The sequence below is a fragment of the Phascolarctos cinereus genome, unplaced genomic scaffold (genome assembly GCF_003287225.1).
Source record: "Phascolarctos cinereus isolate Bilbo 61053 unplaced genomic scaffold, phaCin_HiC Scaffold_5;HRSCAF=322, whole genome shotgun sequence".
NCBI classification, from domain to species: domain Eukaryota; kingdom Metazoa; phylum Chordata; class Mammalia; order Diprotodontia; family Phascolarctidae; genus Phascolarctos; species Phascolarctos cinereus.
The window spans coordinates 304,492,234-304,517,447 of record NW_027555958.1 but is presented as its reverse complement, the minus strand read 5'-3'; the positions used below and the strand labels follow the sequence as shown (position 1 = coordinate 304,517,447).

The 25,214-nt window shown below is 39.7% G+C and overlaps 1 protein-coding gene across 2 annotated transcripts; it reads right to left on the bottom strand.

The window, feature by feature from the left end:
• Positions 1 to 6,871: 6,871 nt before the first annotated feature.
• G6PC1 (glucose-6-phosphatase catalytic subunit 1) lies at positions 6,872 to 17,114 on the bottom strand. Of its 2 annotated transcripts, none has more exons than XM_020972779.2 (5): positions 16,759 to 17,094; positions 15,231 to 15,340; positions 13,590 to 13,695; positions 11,663 to 11,778; positions 6,872 to 9,767 (listed from the first exon to the last, which is right to left on the bottom strand). In XM_020972779.2, exons 1-5 carry the CDS (start codon positions 16,986 to 16,988, stop codon positions 9,256 to 9,258), a joined length of 1,074 nt encoding a protein of 357 aa, XP_020828438.1. In that variant the 5' UTR covers positions 16,989 to 17,094; the 3' UTR covers positions 6,872 to 9,255. The 2 variants fall into 2 exon arrangements, with proteins under 2 accessions (XP_020828438.1, XP_078012184.1); XM_078156058.1 differs by lacking the exon at positions 13,590 to 13,695 and adding an exon at positions 15,111 to 15,139 and having other exon boundaries at positions 9,577 to 9,767; positions 16,759 to 17,114.
• Between the last annotated feature and the right edge of the window lie 8,100 nt (positions 17,115 to 25,214).

Sequence of the window (25,214 nt, the reverse complement as noted above, 5' to 3'; positions counted from 1 at the left end):
GCAAATAGTATGCTTGGATCTGCATTCCAATTCCATAGTTCTTTCTTTGGATGTGGATAGCATTTTCCATCACAAGACCTTTGGAGATGTCTTAGATGCTTGTATTGCTGGGAAGGGTTAAGTTTATCAATATTAGTCATCACACAACGTGGCTGTTATTGTGTACAACGTTCTCTTGGTTCTGCTCACTTCATTCAGCATCAGACCATACAAATCTTTCCAGGTTTTTCTGAAGTCAGCCTTGAACAATAAATTTTTGACTAGAGGCCCTGTGTGTGTGAGGCACTGTCAGCTAGTGGGATGAGGAAAAACCTGATGTAAGAGATAGAACATAACCTGATCTCTGAAGCAAGCTAGGGATTGGGGGCAGCTAGGTGGTGCAGTGGATAGAGCACAGGCCATGGAGTCAGGAGGACCTGAGTTCTAGTCTGGTCTCAGACACATAACACTTCCTAGCTGTGTGACTGTGGGCAAGTCACTTAACTCCAATTGCCTCACCAAAAACCAAAACAAAATAAAAAAAGAAAGCTAGGAATTTTAAGAGGCAGAAGGGAGAAGGGAGTACATTCCAGGAATGGGGGACACAGCTCATGCCAAGGTACACATATGGGAAGTGGAATGTTATTATGGTTGAAGGACATATAGGCCAGGTTGTCTAGACCATAGATAAGCAAAGGGGAGCAGATGTGTAGCAGGCCTCAAAGGTGAGCTGGAGTTAGATTATGAAAGACTTTAAAAGCCAAACAGGTGATCACCATTGAAGGTTTTCAAGCAGTATCTGGGAATATTACAGAGGGGATTCCTATTTTAGGTTAAGTCATATGTCTTGTACCTTCTAATTCTATGCTCTTGTGATGTTTTCTGCTGCTGGGATTAAGAACAGAAACCTAGGGGAAATCATGGAAAGAATCCCAAAGTCAAAGTAGTGCCTGGCACTCACATAGTATGTACTTAATGCTTGTTGATTGATAAAGTTTAACTGTTTGGTGGAGTTTATTATGTTTGGGGTAATTTGCCCTTTGGAAGCTCTCAGAAGCATATCTTAAAGTCATGCAGAGCACTCTGGGGTAAATATGAAAAGGGGCATAGTTCTGAAGATAACAGCTTAGCCGCTTCTGTAACTAGGCCTGCATGCTGATGAAGCATGAAGAGTGAGATCAGAGTTATGACTGCTGAATTGGCTTTTCCAGGGTCCATCCAAAGACAAGGTCAGTGATGGTGTGCCATATTTACCCAAAGCACCAGAAGAATTGGAGCTTACCTGGGGCTTCTTCCTTGAGCTTTTCTAACACTTATTTAATGATACTTATCAGGGATTGTTGTTCAGTCATTTCAGTTATGTTCAATTCTTTGTGACCCCATTTGGGTTTTCTTGGCAGAGATACTGGAGTGGTTTGCCATTTCCTTCTCCAACTCATTTTACAGATAAGGAAACTGAGGTAAACAGGGTTAAATGACTTGCCCAGGGTCAACCAGCTAGTATCTGGGGCTGGATTTGAACTCAGGTCCTCTTGACTGCAAGGCTAGCAATCTATCCACTGTGCCACCTAGCTGCCCCTCTCTTCAGGGAATTATTAGACTCTTTTGTGTAAAAGAACAGTACTTCACAAAGAAGACTAATGGCCTGATGTAAAAAAAAATTGACTTAGCATGGTGCTTTGCATACAGCAAGTGCTTAATAAATGCTTGTTATTTGTTTTGTTGGGGTTTTTTTGGTTAGGCAATGTGGTTAAGTGACTTGCCCAGGGTCACACAGCAAGTAAATGTTATGTGTCTGAGGCTAAGATTTGAACTCAGGTCCTCCTGAATCCAGGGCTGATGCTCTATCTGCTGCCCCACCTAGCTGCCCCACCTAGCTCCCCTTAAATGCTTGTTATTGAATGATTTATACCACTTGGACTACCTGATCAATTAAATGTTATTCTAATTCTGAAAACATTTAATGGAGTAGGGACAGCTGTGTGCTTGTCTCCAGACTGGGATTGAAGGTGAGGGAAGAAGATGTGAGAGAGTGAAGGAACTCCTTTTTTAAGATTTAATTTTATTATTATTATTTATTTATATTACATATTTATTTTTATTATTTATTTTTTCAATAACCAATATTTATTTCTTCTCCCTTCCATCTCTCCATCCTCCCAATTAAACAACAAAAAAAAGAAAAGGAAAATTCTCATAACAAGCATGCCTGGTCATAAAAACCTAATTCCTGCATTTGACCATGTCTAAAAATATATGCTTCATTCTGCTCTTTGAGTCAATCACCCCTCTGTCAGGAAGTGGGTAGTAGACTTCATGAGTACTCTGGAATCATGTCATTGTACAAGTTGTCATTTCATTGATGAGAGTTCTAAAACTTTCAAAATTGTTTTTCCTTATAATGTTATTATTGTGTAAATTGTTCTCCTGGTTCTGCATTACTTCACTCTGCATCAGTTTATACAAATCTTCCCAAGTTTTACCGAAACCATACCTTTTTTTTTTTTTTGCTTTTTGGTGAGGCAATCTGGGGTTAAGTGACTTGCCCAGGGGCACACAGCTAGTAAGTGTCAAGTAAGTGTTAAGGGTCTGAGTCCAGATTGGAACTCAGGTCCTCCTGACTCATACCCCAAGCTCTGTCCACTGTACCATCTAGCTGCCCGATAGGAGACTTTTGTCAGAGAAATTTGCCACAAAGATTTTTTTCCTACTTAGCCATTTTCCCTCTAATTTAACACATTGACTTGGTGCAAAAACTTCTTAATTTTATAAAATCAAAATTGTCCATTTTATTTCCCATTATCCTTTTCATCCCTTGTTTGGTCAAAGACTTTTCACCTGTCTATATATCCTTCTCTGATTCTTCATTTTGTTTATGATAAAACTTTTTATACCTAAGTCATATGTCCATTTGGAGCTTAGATTAGTTGACATAAGGTGTTGGTCTAAACCTAATTTCTAAGAGACTAATTTCCAGTTTTCCCGGAAGTATTTGTCAAATAATGTGACCCTATTCCCGGTAGCTCAGGTCTTTGGGCTAATCGTGTTTGTTTGCTTCAGCGTGTTGTGTACCTAATCTGTTCCACTGATCGACCTCTTTGTTTTATCCACTACCAAATCATTCCTATGATTACAGGAACTTCTCTTCTAAGTAATCAAAAATAGTTAATAAGGGGAACCTTCACTGTATCTGCTTCAGAGAATAAAAGGAATATAGGCAATAAATGAACAAAGTTCACAGTCTTGTGATGGGCATCGATAAGGGAGCTTTGCTGACCCTCAAGTGGTTCTATTTTTCTGACTGGATAAGAGGCTAGAAAGATGATAACAAAAAAATTCAATAATTTAATTCAGCGTACATGTACTAAGTGCCTACTCTGTGTTAGGGAAGCAAGTATGGAAAATAATGCTCCCTACCGCCAAGGAATTTGCAGTTCAGAAGAGTGAATGAGATGCACACAAATAACTGTAGTATAAATTAGAAAATCTTTAAATTTAATGTTAGAAAATTAATAGATCAAATGTAAATTATAGCACTTGAGACTCAAGTTAAAGCAACACTATCATGGAGTATACCAGTTGGTACTATGCTTGAATTTAGATTTCTGGGATGAGGATTTTGGAGGGTTCTAGGAGAGAAGGGCCAGGAACTAGAAGGAACAGTCATTCCTGCTGTTACCCACTATCTAGAAAGGAAGGCATACAGCCATAATAAACACAAAGATCTCTGGTTCTTTGAAGGTGATTTCTGTTGAGCAAGTGATTATTCAACCCTTATCATAACAACATATGGTAATCAAAAGATTATCAAACCCAGAGTTTTTTTCTCCATCACCTGGTTCTTGAAAAATTTCTGTTCTTCTATATGAAGATGATGTTATTCTGCTATCATTTATTTATATAGATCTTTGAAAAGCTATTATCTAAATTTAGCAACTGCTGCAGAGAAAAAAATCATTAAATATTAATTATCCCACAACTACAGTGATGCTTTGGGGAAAGAAACCTAGCAAGTTGCTATGGACTACAAAATAGTCCATCAACCAGTGCTAAGAATTAAATTATCTAGCTCTAGGCAGTTATTTTAATGAAACATTCTCTTGGAAAATGCATACCAAAACGATGAAAACCACAGTCACTTAGACCATGGAAGCCATATTGAAATTTCTTCATGCAAAGTGGGGTCCACCCTTACATCATCTTCCAACACAAAGCAGTTGGTATTGTAAAGCTGGAAGCCCTGAAAAATGATTCATTGAAAAATTTCTCTTTTTGTGTTCTATTACCCTGATAGCTTTATATGGGTATAACCCAGGCTGGTCTGGGTATACCAAGTTTGGGCAACATGGAAGCCCACATCCCCTACTATGTGAGTAGAGGTAGTCTCCTTTGACTGGCAGCCTTCATTTTTAAGACTGTTGACTTGGGAGTTTGGGCTATGGTGATCTTGGAGCCAAGACTGTAGAAGGTACAGTCAGCCATCATGACATGGAAGCCAGGGTGCCTGCCCTGCAAGCTTGAGGGGCATTTTGGACTTTGAATTGAGACTATGCTCTATAAGAACCAAGCTAAACTATGACTCTAATTTCCTTCCCCTCCTCAAGGACTGATGTGTTTTTTAAAAGGGAGGAGGATTATGCTATGGTGATGGACAGAGGGTGAATCAGGATTGTATGGGAAAGCAAGTGTTAGGCTAGAGGCTTAGAGCTAGATTCAAAAGAGGTTTTATTGATTCCTATTTTATAACTTGCCAAAACCAGAAAAGGGCCAAAAGAATTGTAGGTACATTGCAGCCTCTAGCAGTCCTTCCGGAAGAAGGGCTAGAGTTAACTCTTCTGAGGCCATTTGTTTCAGGCACCTTCAGACACAAGTTTAAAAAAAAGTTTCCTCCTCCCCCAAATGCAGTAGGGCTGAAAGTATATACTTAAAGAGTGAGTGGTACAGCTCATACAAAGGTGGGAACCTGCCAAGAGGGAGTAGTTAGTTCTCTTGCTTACCATCTTATCACTGCTAGAATCACATATACCTGCTAATAGAAGTGCTAGACTTACAAACCTGCCTGCAATCTATACCTCTAAAGACTGCACTGTACATGCTCTTTGTTCTCTGCATCCTACAATGGCCTTTGGACAAAAGCAACAAAACTTGATTTACTAATGTGAAATAAACTTTGTATCTATGATACTCAATCACTAACTTAAGACTATGCTATTAAAAACAACCTTTAATCACAGTGTTATATCTGTTTTCATCTCAGTGTGAGGGATACTGTTTACTTCCGTTTTGCCAGGAAGCTTCTTGCCCTGGTCCTAGATCCAAGATGTTAAACTTGTGGTGCTAACACTGCAACTGAACCAGATTAAAATGTAATCCAACAAAATAAATAAACAAAAATATAATTTAACAAAATAAATAAAAATACAATAGAACATAGATAATGTTATTGTGTGGTTTTCTAAGTCAATATACAGCCCACAGGAATCCTTTTATGTGATTTAGTGACCCCCATTTCTTTTTATACCACTCACCTAGATGACCAAATCATTAAGGAAAAATAATAGTAGTATAGCAGTGCACAGTTATGTAATATTTTAAAGTTTCAACATAGATAATGTTATTGTGTGGTTTTCTAAGTCAATATACAGCCCACAGGAATCCTTTTATGTGATTTAGTGACCCCCATTTCTTTTTATACCACTCACCTAGATGACCAAATCATTAAGGAAAAATAATAGTAGTATAGCAGTGCACAGTTATGTAATATTTTAAAGTTTGCAAAGTGTTTTATATACATTATCTCTTTTGATCTTGACAGAGAAGTCTAGTGTAGAGACAGGGTTCCCCTTCAACAGACTAGAACCTTCTCCTTTCACCTTTATCTCAGTCTTACTTACTGGCGAGTTGGATTTCTCAGAAGGTCCCTAAATCTGATGAGAAGTAAAAACTCTCTGGACACAAATACCAAAGGTTCCTCAGTTTCCACATTTGTAAAATAAGGAAAGTTGAACAAGATAATATCTAAGCTACCTTCTATTTCTATATTCCTCTCCCTCAAGAGACCTAGACTAGCTCTAACTAGTCAACAGCTTTTAATACCTAAAGATTTCCATTTATAGGGATAGGGAAGAGTGGATCAGGTAATTCTGAGATATCCAAGATAATAGACCTTATTTAACAAGAGAACCCTATGGAAGCAGCAGCAGCCTTGGCATTGATTATTCCTTAGCACTTTGACCACTCTGTCTGAAATCTTAGTGGCATTATATTATCAGACCTGGAATCTTTCCTATTCTTGTTTTTCTGGAGTGATCTATGTTGCCTTACAACCTATAACCAAGGCAATCTTTACCTAAACATAAATCTTTTTGACCCCTGATCTGTACAGTCCTCATTATCTATAATTTTTATTAGCCCCTAACTCCTAACAACATGTTCTGTGTAACTTTGTCCTATTTTGCCAAACCTAAGTTAACCTCTCTATTCTAATATAGCCCTGCCTTGGTCATACCTATTGCAGGTGTCACAAAGGAAACACTAGAGACAATGCATACTCCTCAGACAGAAATTTCCCAGTATCCTTCTCCTTAACCCCTCCAGACAAGGGAATTTTGCCTTTTCCATGGGACTATTGGAGGCCCTGACTCCAAAGTCTTACAGACTTGTTTATACCTATTTTTGGACTTAGTGGAAGAAGCAGCAAAGAATCTGCAAGAGGCAGAAGCAGCATAAGGATTCCCACCATGAGGTTACCAACACAAATACTATGGAGCTGAGGTGGCATCAGCAAATCATGCAAAAAACACATTGGGGTGAAGTTCCTCGCTTTGGAGACAGTAAGGGTACAATTCTGATCTTATTTCCCTAGGGCATGGGTTTCTTATCCTATTTCTTAAAAAAAAAATCTTACTCTTGGTGTATTTAAAATTTTGTTTTTTTTCTTAAGGGAAATGTAATAAAGCTATTAATGAATTGCTAAACCATGTGCCGTTGCTTAAATATAGTGTTCAGTGAGGTGGTTGGAGCTGGGGAGAGGAGATAGATTTAAAACTGATGCATTTTATCAGAATAGGATCGCTGGTTGGAGCTTCACAGCTGATAAAGGGTTATTGTTGTTGTTTGGAAACAATTTCCCAGGTCAGAGAGAATAAATTCACCGGGATTTCTTTGAGCAGAGAAGTTAATAACTATGACTGGGCAGTTGACTGGGCTGGCATGGAGGTAGACATCTGCCATTATCTCCATCTGGTTTGAAAGAAAAACGACTCCTTCAGTGGGAAAAGGACTTTAGCAGTGGCTAGAGAGAAAGTTAGACTCCAAGGGGAATAGCTCAGCCTACTAAAAGGAGAGGGCCAGTGTGCATGACTGACAGCTCTGCTTGCCTGTATATACCCACCATCACTCCTAAATCAGTGACTATTCAGATGGACTCTGTTTCCACTAAGTTCGTCACTTTTTCTTGATCCATGTTGAAATGATCAGCCCTGCCTAAGCCATTATTTCAAACATATGCCACCCCTACCAGGGTTTGCTGCCTTCCCAAGACAGGGCACTTCCATTTTCTTAAAGGAAAATTTAGGTACAAAAGCGAAATAACTTGCTCAGAGAAGGAAAGAAAGAGTCAACAAATCACCCAAGCGATGAACAAAATCCTAGGGTCTTGTTATACCTGAAATATAATAATAAGATAAAATTGTTTTTCTTAAAAATGTTTTAATAAAATATTATACACATATATTATATATATATTTTCTTATACAGATATTATGTCCAGGATTGTTGGTATGGATCATAGTACTGTAAATGTAATTGATAGCAAACACAAGGTCTGTCAAATAAATAGGTTTCAATTTTTTTTGTTGTTTTGAAACTCTTTTGTAAGCAAATTCATCTGAGAAGCCCTTTTGGAGAATAGGAAAAGAGGAGTTTGGTCTTTTCTCCCGTTTTCTTTCCTTTCCCACTTAGGCCAGAGGAAGGAGTCACATTTGCTCTCTAGGAATCAAAAGTTACATTGGAGTGACCTTCTGGAAAGCTAGAAAGGTTGCCCTCTCCTTGCCATTTTCCCCACTATCCTAGAGCTTAACCTAAAAATATAGAAGCACCAGAAGAAATTTGCTTTTTCAGAGAGCTGGGAATAAGATAATACAGTGGAGACGAGGCCAATGGGAGAGAGCAGGAGAAAAGTGAGCTACTGTGATATAGAGGAAGAATGAATATATGAGAATAATTTATATGATGACTCCTATAATGTAAAAAAATGCAGTATTTATGCAATATTAGACGTCAGCATTCTGAGCAATGTAGGGAGCAGTCTCTATTTCAGAGGACTGATTGTGAAACATACCTTTTCTCCTCCTTTTGATGGATTCTAGGGGTTGAGTGAGACCTATGTTATAAGACGTGGTCAATATGTTGGTTTGTTTTGCTTAACTAAACTTTTTTGTTATAAGGAAGGGTTGAAGGGGAAGGTGGAGCTGGAGGAGGAAGGAGAGGGGTCATTAGAAAGTGACCTAGATATTTTTTAAAAAGTATCAATAGAACATTTTAAAAAATAATAATATTATCAGGTGTAGTCAAGGACAAACAAAATGTGGCTGAATATCCTGACCCAAGTAGGGTATCTAGCTCATCTCAGCCACTTGAAAACACTGGTAGTTGTATGTTGACCATATGTCCATTCAAGAAAAAGATAAGAACAATTACCTATCTTGCTGCCTATGTATCATTCTTGCAAGCTGGTCCCCAGTGGGGAAATTGCCTTCTCTTAGATAATTCAAACTAATTGGTGCCATTCAGGTAATATTTATCATATGATTTTTTTATATGACATGTGGAATCCTCAGAAATTCTCCTACATCTCTACTTCTTTCCCCACTATCCTGCTCCTTCCTCCTTTTCTCAGCATGAGTAGACACGGCCTGGAAAAATTCACAAGTGAGATTCCCAACCTAAACTCTGGTACTAGAGATTGGTGAGGCCTGTCTCATCTGGAAGTTCTGCTACCGTGGATTAGACAGAATAAAAGTGACATGCCTTCATGAGAGAGTCCAGGGCTAACAGTCTCTTTGTAATCAGAGAACTTCTCTGGAATGCTGCAGGTTGCTCAGAAGCCTCACTAGTTCTCAAAGAATCATCACACAAAAGGACTGAGATTTCTAATGAGATGAGAGCCAGTGGTCTGACTCCTGGACCTGTTGGCCACACCATAGGCTGTCAGAGCACCACTTACCCCCAGGTAGCACAATTCATTTATACCGAATATTCAAGTTTCCAGGTCCACTATAAAAATTTCTTCTCCGACTGGTCCAGGATCCGGGAGAAGCAGTAAGGGATAAGGCTAACCGATGTCAGAGGCACGGCCGCACTCTTGCAAAAAGACAGAGCGTAGAAAAGCATCTCCACCTGGGATGGGGGTTTGAAAGCATCAAAAAGATGCAAGATGACCAGCGAGGCCACAATGCAGCACAGGCGGAAGGAGAGCTGCTTTTTCTGTTTCCATCTGCAACTTTCTTTATACATACTGGAGTTGAGGGCCACACCCAGACCAAAGAGGGTCCCAAGGTTTTTGAGCAGACTGGCAAAGGGGGTGGTGTCAATATGGACCCATTCTGGCCGCTCACACCGCTTCTTGGCTTTCTCGAGGGTCCATAGGAGGTCAATACCCATCCCCTTCAGCATCAGGTAAAATCCAATAGCAAAGCTAAATAGGAAGAAGGTGATCACGGCATACTTCTTGAGACTGGCGTTGTAGATGCTCTGGATGTGTCGGAACGTTTCGGCAACAGCAATACCTGAGTAATCACCAGACAAAAATGACATTAGGAACTGAGGGAAATCTTCAGATACAGCAGTTAGAGGGTATTGGGCCACCAACCCTGTCAGGTTTAGAGGGGAACATAAGCGACATCAGCTTGATCTGAATAGCTATCTACTACAGTGCTGCATTACCAAAGTCCTTCTTAAAACCTACAAAGTGAAAAAAAAATCCCCAAACTGACAGCTCCTCCTTTTCTGCTTCCTCCATCCTGCTCTTTCTGTGCTGGGCTCCCTTATCCCTAGCACTCGATCTTGGACCCCTGAATTATCTAGACTAACTGCTGCCATGGAGGTTACTTAGATATTTTACTAACATATAATTTTGGGCAGCTAGGTGGTACAGCAGATAGAATACTGGGAAGAGTCAGGAAGACCTGAGATCAAGTCTAGCCTCAGACACCTACTAGCTGTGTGATCCTGGGCAAGTCACTTCACCTTGTTTGCCTCAGTTTCTTCATCTATAAAATGAGCTGGAAAAGGAATGGCAAACCACTCCAATATCTTTGCTAAGAAAACCCCAATGGGGTCATGAAGAGTCGGACACAACTGAATAACAACGAAAGTATAATTTAGGTTGAGGAACTTCTTATATAGCTTATATCACTGTTTTTGTTCCTCTCTCAATTCTATCTCCTTTTAACATCTTTTAATTTATTTTAAATATGTTTATATGAAATCACAGATCCTGGCCAAAAAAAAAGTTTTTTGATACATCTTGTGGTTTACATTGCTGGAATTTTTAGAAGTACTATTTCGTCCCCACCCTCCTCTCCCCAATAAATTAATCTTCTCCTTTGAAGATGCAGGGAACTAAGGGTATGAAACATGGACTAGGTTGATGAACTGTTTTTCCTTATCTTTAAAAAATTTTGTTACACAAGGGATAATATGCTGGGCAAGGGAAGGACAACAAATATATTTGGAAATGAAAGTAATAGGGAAAAAAGAAAGGATGTCCACAAAATATTTTTAAAACCAAAAGAATTCCTAAAATAAAAATAAGGTGAGTTTTGACAGCAGGAAAAAAAAAAGTGAAGTTTCCCTTCTGTTCTTAAAGATCTCTAAGCAAGGGAAGATTGGAAAGCATCATGAGAACAAGGACTTCATCTTATCTAAACTTTGCATCTGCCCTAGTACTGAGGACAGCGTTCTGGATACAGTAGGTATTTGCTTAATAAATGTTTGCGCAATGAATGACATAATGAATGGAGATTCCACAATCTCCCTCTTGTCACAGATTCCAAGGTCTTTTGCTCCAGGTACTTCCCCAAAATCCAAGTTTTCTTATGCCTGCCTCAAATGCCTCCCATCGCCTTTTTGGCTCAATTTGTAACTATAAGCCTACTCCACTTTAAGAAAACCAGAATGAGCTATGTGACCCTAGGCAAGTCGCTTAGATCCAATTGCCTCACCAAAAACAACAACAAAAACCCCCCAAAAACCACGACAACAACAAACAAAAACAAAAGCAAAAAACCAGAATGCAGGAAAATCTGAACTAACAAAAATTATCAAGGGTATATTTGTGTCACGAAAAGATTTCTTTTATATATAGAACTTCCCTAGAGTTTTTTGGTTGTCATTGTTATGATGTGGTAAACTAATTTGAAGCTGAGCCCCTAGGAAAACCTATAATGGAGAATATAACTCCATTCACAAAATTGTGGTTTCCATAACACTTTTTGAAACTTATATACTATGTAAAGCAAAGCATACCTTGCTGTCAAAAATAGCAACTCTTTAAACTTTCTGCCTTTGATTTGTAATCCATTGAAATCCAACAGCATGAATGACATTCACAATAAGGGTGGTATGTTGTATGTTGTGATTAAGGAGGAGCCAGAAGGAAGATACTGCAAACACTACTGACCTGAGAGGACTCCAGCAACAACCTGATGAGGGAAATGGGCTGCGAGATAGATTCGGGACAGACAGACGTTGAGTTGCACAACCCAGAACACCAACCACAGAAGCACGTGCAGGCACCTGCAAAAGGAAACCCAAACACAGCAGGATTGAGATACAGAGCAGAAATGCCATTCAATAAAACAGCCTCTGCAAGACCATGGGACTACCTTAGGTTCTTCTAGTCAGAAATCCTATTAGATTATGCTGGTTGTTATGGAGCCTTAGAACTAGAAGGACCTCTAATCCAAAATCTAGCTAAAGCATCGATTCTCTAATATTCCCAACAAGCCTTCATCTAGCCTCTATACAAACACTTCCAGGAACAGAATTTACTGATACTTCAAGGGTAGTACGTTCCGTTTTCAGATACTTCTATCAGTGTATTGAGTTGAAATTGAACTCTTGTAACTCCTACCTAGTGGTCTAGGTTATTGCCCTCTGGGTTCTGAGCAGAGTTTCTCTTAAAAATCTTTTATATAGGGGCAGCTAGGTGGCACAGTGGATAGAGCACTGGCCCTGGAGTCAGGAGGACCTGAGTTCAAATATGGCCTCAGGCCAAACACTTGACACTTACTAGCTGTGTGACCCTGGGCAAGTCACTTAACCCCATTGCCTAGCCAAAAAAAAAAATCTTCTATATAATTGAAGGCAGTGATCACACCTCACTGTCTTCTTTCTCTAGGCTAAACATGTCTAGTTCCTTCCAGTGCTCATCATCACTTTAAGTAATCATCGTATCAAGTGATCGTGGTTCCCTTGCCATCCCGGTTGCCTTTTGGATACACTCTGATTTGCCAGGGACCCACTGATAATGTGGTGTACAGAACAGGACACAATACTCCAGAGATGGAGTCTGACCTGGGCAGAGTACGATAGGGCTACCATTTCTTTTGTTCTGGATTAATGTGACCTAAGAGAGCATTAGCTTTTTCAATGACCACATTACCCTTGCGGCATATCGAGCTTGCAGTCCACTAACCCTGAGGTCATTGTCTCCCACATCCTGTACATCGGTGACTAATTTTTTGAACTTAAGTGAATGATTTTACATTTTTCTGTCTTAAATTCCATGTTGAGAAGCAGCGTGGCTTTGTGTATGGAAAGCTGGCCTTGGGGTCAGGAAGACCTGAGTTCAAGTCCTTCCTGGGACATACACTTGCTATGTAACTCTGAGCAAGCCTCAGTATCCCCAGGCAATTTTCTAAGACTATACACTGCATAGACAGTGATGACTTGTATTAGTAAAGGAAGTCCCTCACCAGGAGTTTCATAGACCTAGAAATCACAGGTCAGATTAAAAAAAACATACCAACAAACATTTATTTTATTCAATTATACCATCCAATGCATTAGCCCTCTCTCCCAGCTTTGCGTCATTTGTAAATCTTATATCCCATCTATGTTTCTGTACAGGTCACTGATAGAAATATTGGAGGAAGGGAATAAGGCACCTACTATATGCCAGTTATCATGCTAATCACTTTACAAATATTATCTCATTTGATTCTCACAACAACCCTGTGAAATAGATGCTGTTATTATTCCCATTTTACAGTTAGGAAACTAAGATAAGCAGAGGTTAAGTGACTTGCCCAGAGTCACAAAGCTAGGAAATGTCTGAGGCCAGATTTGAACTTACGTCTCCCTAATTCTGAGTCCAGCACTCTATCCAATGTGTGGCTACCTGGCTGCCTCAGAATAATGAACAGAACAGGACTCCTGTTTAGTAGGAGTCCCTCAAATTTATCATCCCCATTCTAAAATATGAGAATATACTGGGGGGAAGAAGAGAGAGAGAGAGAGAGAGAAAGTGATTTGTCAGCTAGAGAGCTGATTGATCCCTTTCTCCTTCCCTTAGTCTCTCAACCAATCACTGAAACCTTTGTTACCGGAATCTGAGAGTTGGCTTCTTCTTTCCACGAGTAAGGGAGAGGATGGATGTAACAATTACATAGTATACACCTGCTGCACCCATGGCATGGCCCGAAGGACTACCTGGAGGACAGGAAAGAAGCACAGTGCCTTAGATAATGGCAAAAAAAAAAAGGAAGGAAAGAAGGAAGGAAGGAAGGAAGGAAGAAGGGAGGGAGAGAGAGAAAGAGAGAGAGAGAGAAAGAGAGAAGAGAAGAGAGAGAGAGAGAGAGAGAGAGAGAGAGAGAGAGAAAGAAAGAAAGAAAGAAAGAAAGAAAGAAAGAAAGAAAGAAAGAAAGAAAGAAAGAAAAAGTATTTCTGTCTTTCCCTAGCTTTAGAAAAATTCCATGTCCCCCTTCCCCACTATCACCCCTACAAGGGCTCACTCTGGGAATGTTCTGTTGTTTGATTGAAAAATACCGATACGATTTTAATGAATAAAGTTCAAGTAAGGTATGGCTGATGTACCACTGACTTAGGTGGTTCCACCCACAAAGCCAGGCTGCTGGGCAGAGAAGAGTATCCAAGGTCTCTGGTCACTGCTACTTCCTTTTCCCTGGAGGAAAAGAGGTCAGGCTACCCTTTACAAATCCAGGGCTTCTGCCCCTTTCCTTTGTGGGGAAATCCTAGTTTGAGTGCAAGACACTAAAACACTCCAACCTACTGTACCCAGGTGACAACACTTGTATGTTAAAGTTTTCTGTGTTATAACCTTCTACTCAACCAATGTGCAAGCTTCTCATTAGGCTTCCTTCAATTATTTCAAAATATTATTCTGAGAAAGGGTACCTAGGCAGACTACCAAAAAGGTCTGTGATGCACAAAATGGTAAAGTACCCCTATACTCAGGGGATTTCCAAAATGACATGAGCATATAAATGTTAACTTGTAAATAATCTTTGAACTGAATTGTAGTTGAATTAAATGGAAGCTAATGAAAAATCACAGAATCCGGCAGCTCAAAGGTACCTCAGAAGCCACCTGTATAATCTGTATCAATCCTTGATGTCTCCCTCAAGTTGCCATCCAGTCTCTATCTGAAGACTTCCAATAAGGAAAAACTTCTATCTCCTGAGGAAATCCATTCCACTTCTGGACAGCTCTGATTGTAAAGAAGCTTTTCTTTACATAAAGCCTAAATCTACTTCTTTGCCACTTCTACTCATTGCTTTATGTTACAGGCCAGAATGAATCTTCCCTTTACCCTATTTGTCATTTGTTGTTCAGTCATTTTAGACTTTCCATGACCCTGTTTGGGTTTTCTTGGCCAAGACACTGGAGTGATTTGCCATTTTCTTCTCCGGCTCATTTCTACAGATGAATAAACTGAGATAAACAGGGTGAAGTGACTTGCCCAGGGTCACTCAGTTAGTAGGTATCTGAGGCTGGATTTGAACTCAGGTCTTCCTGACTCCAGCTTGGCACTCTATTGACTGCACCACCTGGCTGCCCCATAATATAGCAACATTAACAACCATATAGCTCATATGCATAGTTACAAAGTGCTTGAGGTCCACCTTATTTGAGCCTCATAATTGCCCAGTTTCTATTATATGCAGTCTTTATCATACTCCTGTCTATACAAAGTTAGCAATGAGGTATGTTAAATGAAATCTTACCTGGTCCAGTCTCACAGGTGATGGGGAACTGCTTTATTACAGGCACAGATGTGTTTATGTAGTAGTCAGTGTCTAATACCCACCAGTATGGACGCTGTCCAAAAAGAATCCTGTCAGGGAGCAAGAAAGTTGTAAAAAATTACAGGCTCTTCTTTACCAAAGAATGTATCAGGAAAAAGTGTCATGCATTTACTTTCCTATCTCTAAATGCCCACAGACAGCAGCTTTGTTTAGCTCTGATTCTAGAACCACAGAATGTCAGTGCTGGAAGCGCTTGAATATCACCAATCTAACCAATCCTGACATTTTACAGATGAGGAAATTTGGGTCTGGGGAATAAAACAATGTACAGAAATAATGGAAAAAGTTGGTCGCAAACCCAGGTCTCCCAACTCCCAGATTAGGGCTCTTTCCTTCTCTTCACAATCCATGCTATCCTAAACTAACCCAAAAGGATAGTTTAAAGTTGAGGAACTGCAGTTTAAAACTTAGGTCTCTCTGTGCTCAACCATTGCATCTTCATCTTTCTCTCTCTTCTCTTCATTTAGGGAGAGCCCTGACTTTCCACAGTCACAAGATTATAAAGCTTACCTACCCCTTCCATTCCCACAAGAATCCCTATCTTCCAAGAACTGAAGAGCATTTCCTATCTGGAAAATGCATCCCCTACACCTATATCTTTATCCTTTCTGCTTTGGAATAAAAGACATTGAACAAATGTCTTTTCCTTTCACTTAAAGATGGGCTTGAAAGATAAATTTTTCATTTTAGTAAAAGATGTCAAATTTAAGTTAAGTTTCCTCTGTCACTCTAAGGTTATGAGATAATAGATTCTTTTTGGATTTAAGGACAATCATTTTCTCCCCTGCTGATAGACAAAGATCCAGGTCTTGAATAAAATAAAACATCATTAATTCAGACCCCACTAATCTAGTGCTCAATCGAACACAATCTATTGTATAATTCTTACTAAGTACAAAATTTGAAAGAATTTCATTTATGAATTTCTGGGGTCTTCCAGGTGAGTAGAGAAAATAACCATTTATAATTAATAGCCTTTTCTAATAAAGAACTTGAACATTTCTTCCATATACTTTCAATTTCTGTATCTAATAATGAATTCCTAAACATTAAAGGATTTGTGTTACTAGTTATGTTTTATTGGTTTACCTCATTTTACTTGTTTCTCTCTTTCTTCGTCTTTATATTTTGTACTATATTTCAAAGGTTTTTTAAAATTTCATTTTTTTTAAAAAATTATCATTATTCAGACTTTTCACTAAATAAGATTATTCTTCCTTAATTCCATACTAGTTAAATTTTACTCTCTTTTTAACTCAGTGATGAAGTTCTACCTCCAATACTTGTGTAAGATATTAAAAGCAAAGAGAAAGTAGCTGATGTCCTCCCAAAGAGTCTGGATAGGGATTGGAAAACAGGTTCCCCTTGGAAGGTCAATGGGAGACAGACCTCTTCCCTTTCCTGATCCCCCCTGTTACTCTCCTTCCTTGCCCAGGTTCTTACTTACCACTTAAAAACCAAATTAAGCCAATCTCCAATCACAGCCACCCAGAGGAGTTTGATGCCTACAGCCTCTTGAACGTGGAACCAAATGGGAAAGAGGACATAGAAGGCATTCCTGAGATCTGCAAGCATTGAGACCAAGATGAACCAGTCTTTGGAGTCCTTATAATTTACTTGGAGGTAGTGGGTCGATTGGATCCCAAAATCATGGAGGACGTTCATCCCTGCCTCCATCCTCACTTCCCCTTGTCACTTCTATAGGTCCTCAGCAAAGCACGTGAAGTTATTTCAGGCTCTGCTGTAAATGTTCTGCTCTTAGATTGATCCTTGCCTCTGTTTTATATTCCCTTGCTTCTAGCCATAGGTCATTTCAACCCTGATCTTTGGACCCAAAAACCACTTTTGTCTAAAATCTATTGATCAAAGGTGCATCACCAAAAGGTTGATGCAAACGCGTGTGGGATGATTTACGTAAAATAGGAAAACAGGCACACGAAAACAATCTGATCTGCCAGATACTCAGTAGGGGCAATTATTAACCTTTGGTATGCTGTTTGACATTGCAGACAACTGCCCTCCTGTTCTCTTAAACTGGGTCAAAGACCTAGATCAAGTTTAAACTGTCTACTACTCTTTGCTTCATTTGGAAGTTTCCCTGATTTGTATATGGAGTTTGTATCCTCTGTTGTATACTCGCCCGCTTGTTTGGGAGACATAATGAAATTAACATACCTTAGTTTAAATCCCTTTGAGTCATCTCTTTGTATCCTCTAGTGATTCATATTTCTAGTTATTAATTAAAAGGAACCAGGCAGTTCTATGTCCTGAGAAGAGTTGTTGATTTGATGCCTTGTGCCCTCAGCTGCAACCAGTCTTCAGAAATATCTGTGGTTTGGCAACCCTCTTTCTCAATATTTGTGAGAGACAAGATTATCATAAGATGGGCTAATTAATTAATTTGGCAGCCTTTATGAGGACTTTAAAAACCAACACTTGCAATTTACTTGAATGAATGCTCATCCGTGCAAAAATAAATGTCCACAGAAGTAAAATACCTACTGTCTTGTCAGTCCTCAATTCAGGGATGGCCAGCAACTTTGATTGGAACCAAAAACCTTGCACCAATTGTCCTGAAATTTGGAAGAAGGACCCTGGATACAGGTAGCACATACATGAAAAAGAAGATGAATTAACTAAGCCTGTCTTGACAAAAGGCATTTGTCACAATAACGTATAAAGGGAATATGATTTTAAAACAACCAATATTTCCCTCCCCAATCAATGCAACCTCCTCTTCAATAAGCCCAAGGAGGATAGTCTAACACATCTGGAGCAGAGAGGGATAGGTGAGCTGATGGAGGGATGGAGAAGAGACTCAGAATGAAAGGGTTTGGAGCAAAGGTTGACAATAATACATGCTGGAAATAATTACAGGAGGGGATGGGATGGGAGGTCCTGATTTGTCAAACTTTCTCAGTGCATCAGATCCTCCTGGGAGAGGATAGATTTCATAATGAAGCATGTCAGTTGGACAATCCTATACCTGGGGAAGCCCATCTTAATAGCTTATAGATTAGTGTCCTCCTGTGGGAAGGAGCTCCCCCTCTCTCCTCCTAGATAAGCCTTGTTCTCAGAGTACTGAGTAATTCTTTCTTTAAATCTCCTGCCCTGGTTTCAATTGCATGAGGGCAATCTATGTACAAATGGAGCAGACGCTGCTTATAGACAATAAGACAACAACCCTGGGCCCCCATAGAATAAGACTTCCCAAGGGCCACAGTATCTGAGTCTCGCAAATCTTGGTCATGTGCCCAGCATGTGGGGAGCAAGAGGAGGGCACTATCTTCTGGTAGGAACAACAGGGAGCTCTGCTCTTCTTGATAAGGAGTCATTATGGAGCTGACATTTGTGTTCTGCAAAGCAAAGCATGGGACTTTGGGCAGTCTGCCAGGTTTGGTGACAAGCTTGGCTGGAAAAACCATGGATTACATCATGAAGCTATTACTGGTCTCCAACTGCCTCTCACCTACCAACACCTTCCATTCTCCTATTAGCCTCAGTGGCAATCCTTTTCTGCTGCCTCCTGCAATTTTTTATCATGAGATGGAAGGGGATAAAGTACCAATGAGAAAACTGGTTGGGGAAGATAAATGGTAGAAGACTCTCAAATGTCTCCAAATATCAAACCCTCAAAGGTCTTGTGGATATCATGTTATAATGGAAAGAACACTGACTATGGAGTCCTGGGTTCAAATCCTGTCATTGACACTACCTGTATGACCTTAAACAAGTGACTGAAACTCCCTGAGCCTCAGTTTCCTCATCTGTTAAAAAAAAAGAATAAGAAAAAAGGAGGAGATTGGATTAGATGGCTCTGAGATTCCCACCAATTCTAGCTGGGTTTGAATCCTAGCTCTACTATTTATTCCCTGTGTGATCTGGGTAAGTTACTCTTCTCTGGTTCTCAGTTTCCTCCCTTGTAAAATGAGAGTTGGATTAAGTGACTTCTAGTTTCTCTTCCTACTCTAACATTCTATGTTAGCAAGTCAGCCCCTAAAGGACACAATCTGTCTCCTTTCAGTCTTTTTTTCCCCTTGCATATAGTATCGTTTCAATAAATGCTTGCTGAGTTGAATTGAATCAGTTGTATTTTGTAAGAGGCATTTGAGATTTTGTAAATTTGTTTTGCTCCCTCCAGAGATTTCATTCCACCTTTCCTTAGTCACCTTTTCCAGCAAATGACAACTCTCCCTTTCAAGAATTTCTCACTTGGATCTAACTTCAATCTCCTCCTTTACAGTATGACTCGATTCCCTTTTGTTCAGAGCTGGTTAACTGCCCTTTGGGAAAACGTCTGGTCAGAGACCAGGAGACAGTTAAGATGGAAAAGTTTATGGAGCTCTGTTTGTCTGGTGAACCAGCTGGTCACTGTTAAGACACAGTAAAAAACATAATTTTTGCATGGTTGGCATTTCTGTTTGTTGGATGAGATGGAGAGAAGCTGTCTCCCAGAAAGTACATTTTGGACTGACATGATTAAAAAGAATCTAGGACTTTTATTTTCATTTCAGCAGCATCCACTGAGCTGGGGACCCAGAGCTCTAAAGGGGGAGGGGGACTGCTTTATCCTTGTCTTCTTGTTGCCATGGTGTTAGCTAGTGCATTTTCAGAATAATACAAGGAGAAAGACCTCATTATCAATGCCAACCTCCCTCTGAGAAGCAGAAAAGTGGGTTTCTCTGCAGATTCATATCCAGAATTTAAGCTTGCCAATTCCAAGCTGCGCAGCTTTTAAAAAAATGTTTTAAAACCTCTTTTGGGGGATTTTCTTGGTGGGGAATGGGTAGGTGTAGTATTTAGGAGGAGAAGATGGAGATTGATAAGACAAGCCACTGTTATCTTTGAAATGACTCCACTCATCTCTACAAAAACATGTTGGGAAAAACAGGTTGTGGAAAGAGATGGATTAATTATTGTTAGCCAGTGAAAATGACTTACTTATCTCAGGGCTCAGTGAGAAAGTTCAGCTCTAGGACCTTGAACTGTTCATCTGTTAACCAGGTGAGGAGAGCATGGTTTGTGTCCCAGTCACCCTAGATGGATAAGGTGAACACTCTGTCCATTTAAAAAAAAACACTCTGAAATCATTTGTGGTCATTTTAAAAAAATGAATAGTCAAAGCTCTTGTTAGCTATGTTTACTTCTCTCCCAAACCTTCGGTTTTCAATCTACTCATCTCAGTGGTGGTGAGGAGGCGAGACAGACAGGAGTGTCCGAAGCAGACAGAGAAACAGTGGGTGCTGGTTTCCTTCTACAAAAGCTAAATGAATCAATGAATTCAAAAAGTATGTGTTATGGACCTACTATGTGCTAAGCATTGTTAGGAACTGGTGAAAATACAAAGTTACATAAGACAAGGTCCCTGGCCTCAGAATCATCAAGTTCCTTACGGTCTCTTCCAGCTCTAAGTTTATGACCCTTGTGACCCCCATTGGAATCACAAACTGATCCTCTTCCCTGGGGAAAAATATGTCTGGTCCAGCCTTCCAAAAGTCTTCCTGATTGATGGGACAACAGACTATTTGGTTCCTTCCTTCAAAAAAAGATGTTCAATCCAATTCAGTAAACACTTATTAAGTATTTACTGTAGGCAAAACATAGTGCTTTGTCTTCAGAACAGGATGGGGATGGGGCAGGGAATTTGGAAAAGATTTCTTCCTCGTGGAGCTCAGAGTTTATTACGGGCATCTGACATATAAACAAATGATTATAAGTATAGTGATTGTTGAGTTGAGTTGAGTTGAATTGGTAACATTTTGCAAGAGTTATTTGGAATTTGAGCACACCAAAGGACATGCCGCAGCAGAGTGTCATGGAGGTACAAGGGGGTTGGGTTGTTGGGGTACTAGAGAAGGTTTGAATGATGAATTGCAGGGTAGAAAAAGTAGAGGTAGGAAGGACCATTAGTCCAGACAGGTGGTGATAAGGATTTGTACTAGGGTAACAACAATGGGACCAGAGGAAGGAAGAGTGAGAACTCAATCCCAGATAGAATTGACACTACTCGCTAATTTACTGAATGCAAGAGATAAGGAAGGAAGCAAAGATAAACAGAGTTTTTAAACTTTGGAGACTGGTTGGTGGCACAGATAGAAGTAATAAAGTCAGAAGCAGAAGTGGGTTTTGAGTGAAAGATATTTAGTGAAATAGTGAATTGTGGAAGTTAGGTGTTTTTTTGTTTGTTTTTTTAACCTCTTTTGGCAAGACTAAACCACCCTCAGGAGTTTGGGAGGGAGTCTTCCTGATATCCAGTGTAAATATCTACCCCTTTGGGCTAAAACTTTCTTGACTCTATTACTTAAGTTAGACAGAGAATTCCCTTTAGCCATCTGAAAACTTCAAAGTTATTGGTTGGGATAATTTGGAAAAGGCTCAGCTCCCATGGAAACTCTTTTTTTTTTTTCATTTGGCCTGGTTTATCCTCCCTTCTGGAAAACAACAGCTATTTCTGAAGTGGAGTATGACTGAGACTGAAACTCTAGCTGCTTAAACCTTTCCTTGATCTAACTCAACTGGCTTTTTCGAGGCATGACTTACTGAACATCAGTGCCATCTAGGTACAAACAAAAGGAGATGGGAGGGAACTGGGTCATCCATCCATCTGTGGAGTGATGAGGATGGACTCTCATAAGATGAAAGATTTTAACTATTAGTAAAGGTAGCTAGGGGAATAAAAGATTTTGCCTTACTAGTTTAATAGGCTCCTTAGGAAGTTGGGCTAATTTTATCAAACACATGTCCCGCTCCTCCCTTACCTTGGCCCAGGCTCCTCTGAGCTTGATCTAGCCACAGGAGTGGGGAACCCGCAGCCTTGAGGCCACATGTAGCGTTATAGGACCTTGAGTTTGGCCTTCTGACTGAGTCCAAGTTTTATAGAACAAATATTTTTAATAAGGAGATTTGTTCTGTGAAGTTTGGATTCAGTAGAGGGCCACACTTGAAGATCTAGAGGGCCACATACGTCCTCAAGGCCACAGGTGCCCCACCCCCGCTAGGGTTTTAAAAGGTAAAAGAATTATTTACATATAGTAATTATAATAATGATATATAGTACATATCATATAATAATGATATGTAATATGTCATACAATAATGATGTAGTATATATCACGTAATAATGGTACATAGTATATAATAATGATATATTGATATTGGTATAATTATATATATACTATGTATCATTATAGTATCTATATTATATATGTAGTATATAGTATCAATATAGCATATATCATCATATATTATATATAGTAGATATATACACTATATTCTATATGATATTCTATATCTTATATACTTGTATATTCTCTATGTTGTATAGTTATCTACCCATATATTGTGTACTTGTCTTATTCCATGTCTTGCATATAGTGTATAATAATATAATAATTATAATAACAACAGCTGGAATTTATATAGCACCTTAAGGTTTGCAAAGTACTTTGCATGTGATAATAATAATATTAATAGTTAACATTTGTATAGTGCCTGCCTGTGTGCTAGTCACTGTGCTAAGCACTTTACAATGATTATCTCATTTGATCCTCACAATGACTCTATAGAGATAGGTGCTATTATTATCTTTATTTTACAGATGAGGAAACTGGGGCAGAGAGTAAGTGACTTGCCCAGGATCACATAGTTAGGTTGGGAGGAAAGTCCTGTCTCCTAGAGAGTCTGGCCCTAGTCTCAAGGCATGGTCATTGAATCATCACCCCACCTCCAACCTCCTAAAGCCCAGTAAGAGGTGGAGGGCATAGTGCTAGAGAAAAGCAGGCTCTGGAAAAACACAGGAATCTTGGTGGATTAGTATGGGGCTAATGGGCTAAAAAACTACTGTGGGAGGGGGAAGTGTGCCCTCCATACCTCAATGCCCTGGGACAGAGACCTAGGTCACCTTCCCTAGTTATGGCTCCGCTATCACATCTTCATCTTTTGGCCTTTAATATTTGTTTCTTACTGATTTTCAAGTTTTTCCAATTTGTAGACTCTACCAAAGAGAGTCTATGCTCTCTAGCAGAAGATAAAGCCCAGTGGAACACCTGGTTCCCACATTCCCATTTGGACATGGCTTTTGGTGACACCAATGAAATGATGCCCAATTTCCTAATAACTGTCATAAGAAAATCGTTGTCATATTCTAAACATCAGCATCGAAGGAATCAGCTCACAGGTCAGTAAAGAGCCCATACCAAAACACCATTTCCAGGACCCATACTTTGAGAACTGCTCCTTTGTAGTGAAAGCCAACTCCCCCTTCCTAAAAGACTAAGGTCCAGTTAGGAGCTAGAAAATCATTCTCATTCCCCTTCTTTCTCACTATTTTCTTCTTTCTCAACTCTTATTTTCCTCTTCTAGCTACAAGTGGCAAACTTAGAAGGTTTCATTGAAAAAAATAGCTATATTCTATAGTGAATTCAGCAGGGCCTCCCTATTACAGGGGCCCAGTAGGTAGAGACTCTGTGTGTGTGTGTGTGTGTGTGTGTGTGTGTGTGTGTGTGTGTGTGTGTGTGTGTGTGTGTGTGTATAGGAGGGTGATAATTAGGAAAGCAGATGCCTGAGTATCTCAGCTCATACATTGTACTCTACCAAATGCCCCTGAGAATTATGTGACAGGACAAGGAAAAGGAGGCAAAACTTGGGCCTCAATAAAATGGGCATGAAGGTAATTGGGGGGAGGATGTAAGAACTATTCTGAGCTACAAAAACAGCAGGAAACTCTAAGAATGTTAGCTTGGGAATAAACAGCTGTCTGTGTCCTGCTGTTTCCATGTCTCCCTGGACACAGGATGCCTGTTTACAGTTCTGTTCTCTTGCCAGCAAGGCCAGGGAGACCAGGAGAGGCCCAGAGAGGGAGGAAGAAATGCTTCACCTCCCCTTTTCCCTCAGTTTTCACAATGAAAAGTAGAGACAGACGATTCGCTTTCTACAATTGCCTTTTTTGCTTCTGCAAATTTGGAGGCAGATGAAGGGAGTGGGGGCATCGGTCCTGAGAAAAAAAAGAGAGTAATTGTTCAAATAGGGCCCCCAAATGGCAGGATGTTAGCTTCTGTCTCTGGTTTCCTGGTTAAAGTGGTCATTTTCTTTCCTCAGAGTACTTCAAGCCAAATTCTATCATAAAAGCTTCATTACCAAAAAGTACTTGGGCCAACTATAAAGAAAAATACAACTGTATAATTAATATGCATCCTATTCACATGGTATTCTTTTAAAATCTACCCCACCTCAAATGTACACAAAAAGCCCAGGAAAAATGACTAACTGGTCTCCGTCAACCTCTCCTACAGACCTGTCCTCTACACTAACTTATTTCCCATAAGGCTATATTACCAACCCATTCTCTAAATATATTGTTCTCATTGGTCCACCATTTTGAGCTTTGGCCACACCAGTCTTTGACCTATTGCTTCAAAGTTTCATCTGTCAGTGACCCAATCTGATCCAAACCCCACCCCTCAGTACCTGCTACTCATTGAAACCTGGCTAGCCTGGGTTTCAGAGAAAGTTGTCAATTATAGATGGGGGTAGAATTCCAGAAGGTACTTCTATATGAAGGCAAACAGAAAGGGAGAGGAGTCCTAGGTCTATATCCCAAAGGATCAGATGAAGAGGAAAAGGTCCCCTACATACAAAAAATGTAAGGGGTTTTTTTGTGGTAGCAAAAACTTCGAACTGAGAGACTAAGGAATGGCTGAACGGATTATGACATATGACTGTAAAGGAATACTGTTGTGCTGTAAGAAAATGAAAGGGATGGTTTCAGTGAAACCTGGGAAGATGTGTACAAACTGATGAAAAGTGAAGTGAATAGGACAAGGAAAACAATTTATATTATACAGCACCACTGTTAAAACAAACCACTATAAAAGCCAGTGCAATGACCAACCCAGAGAACCAATA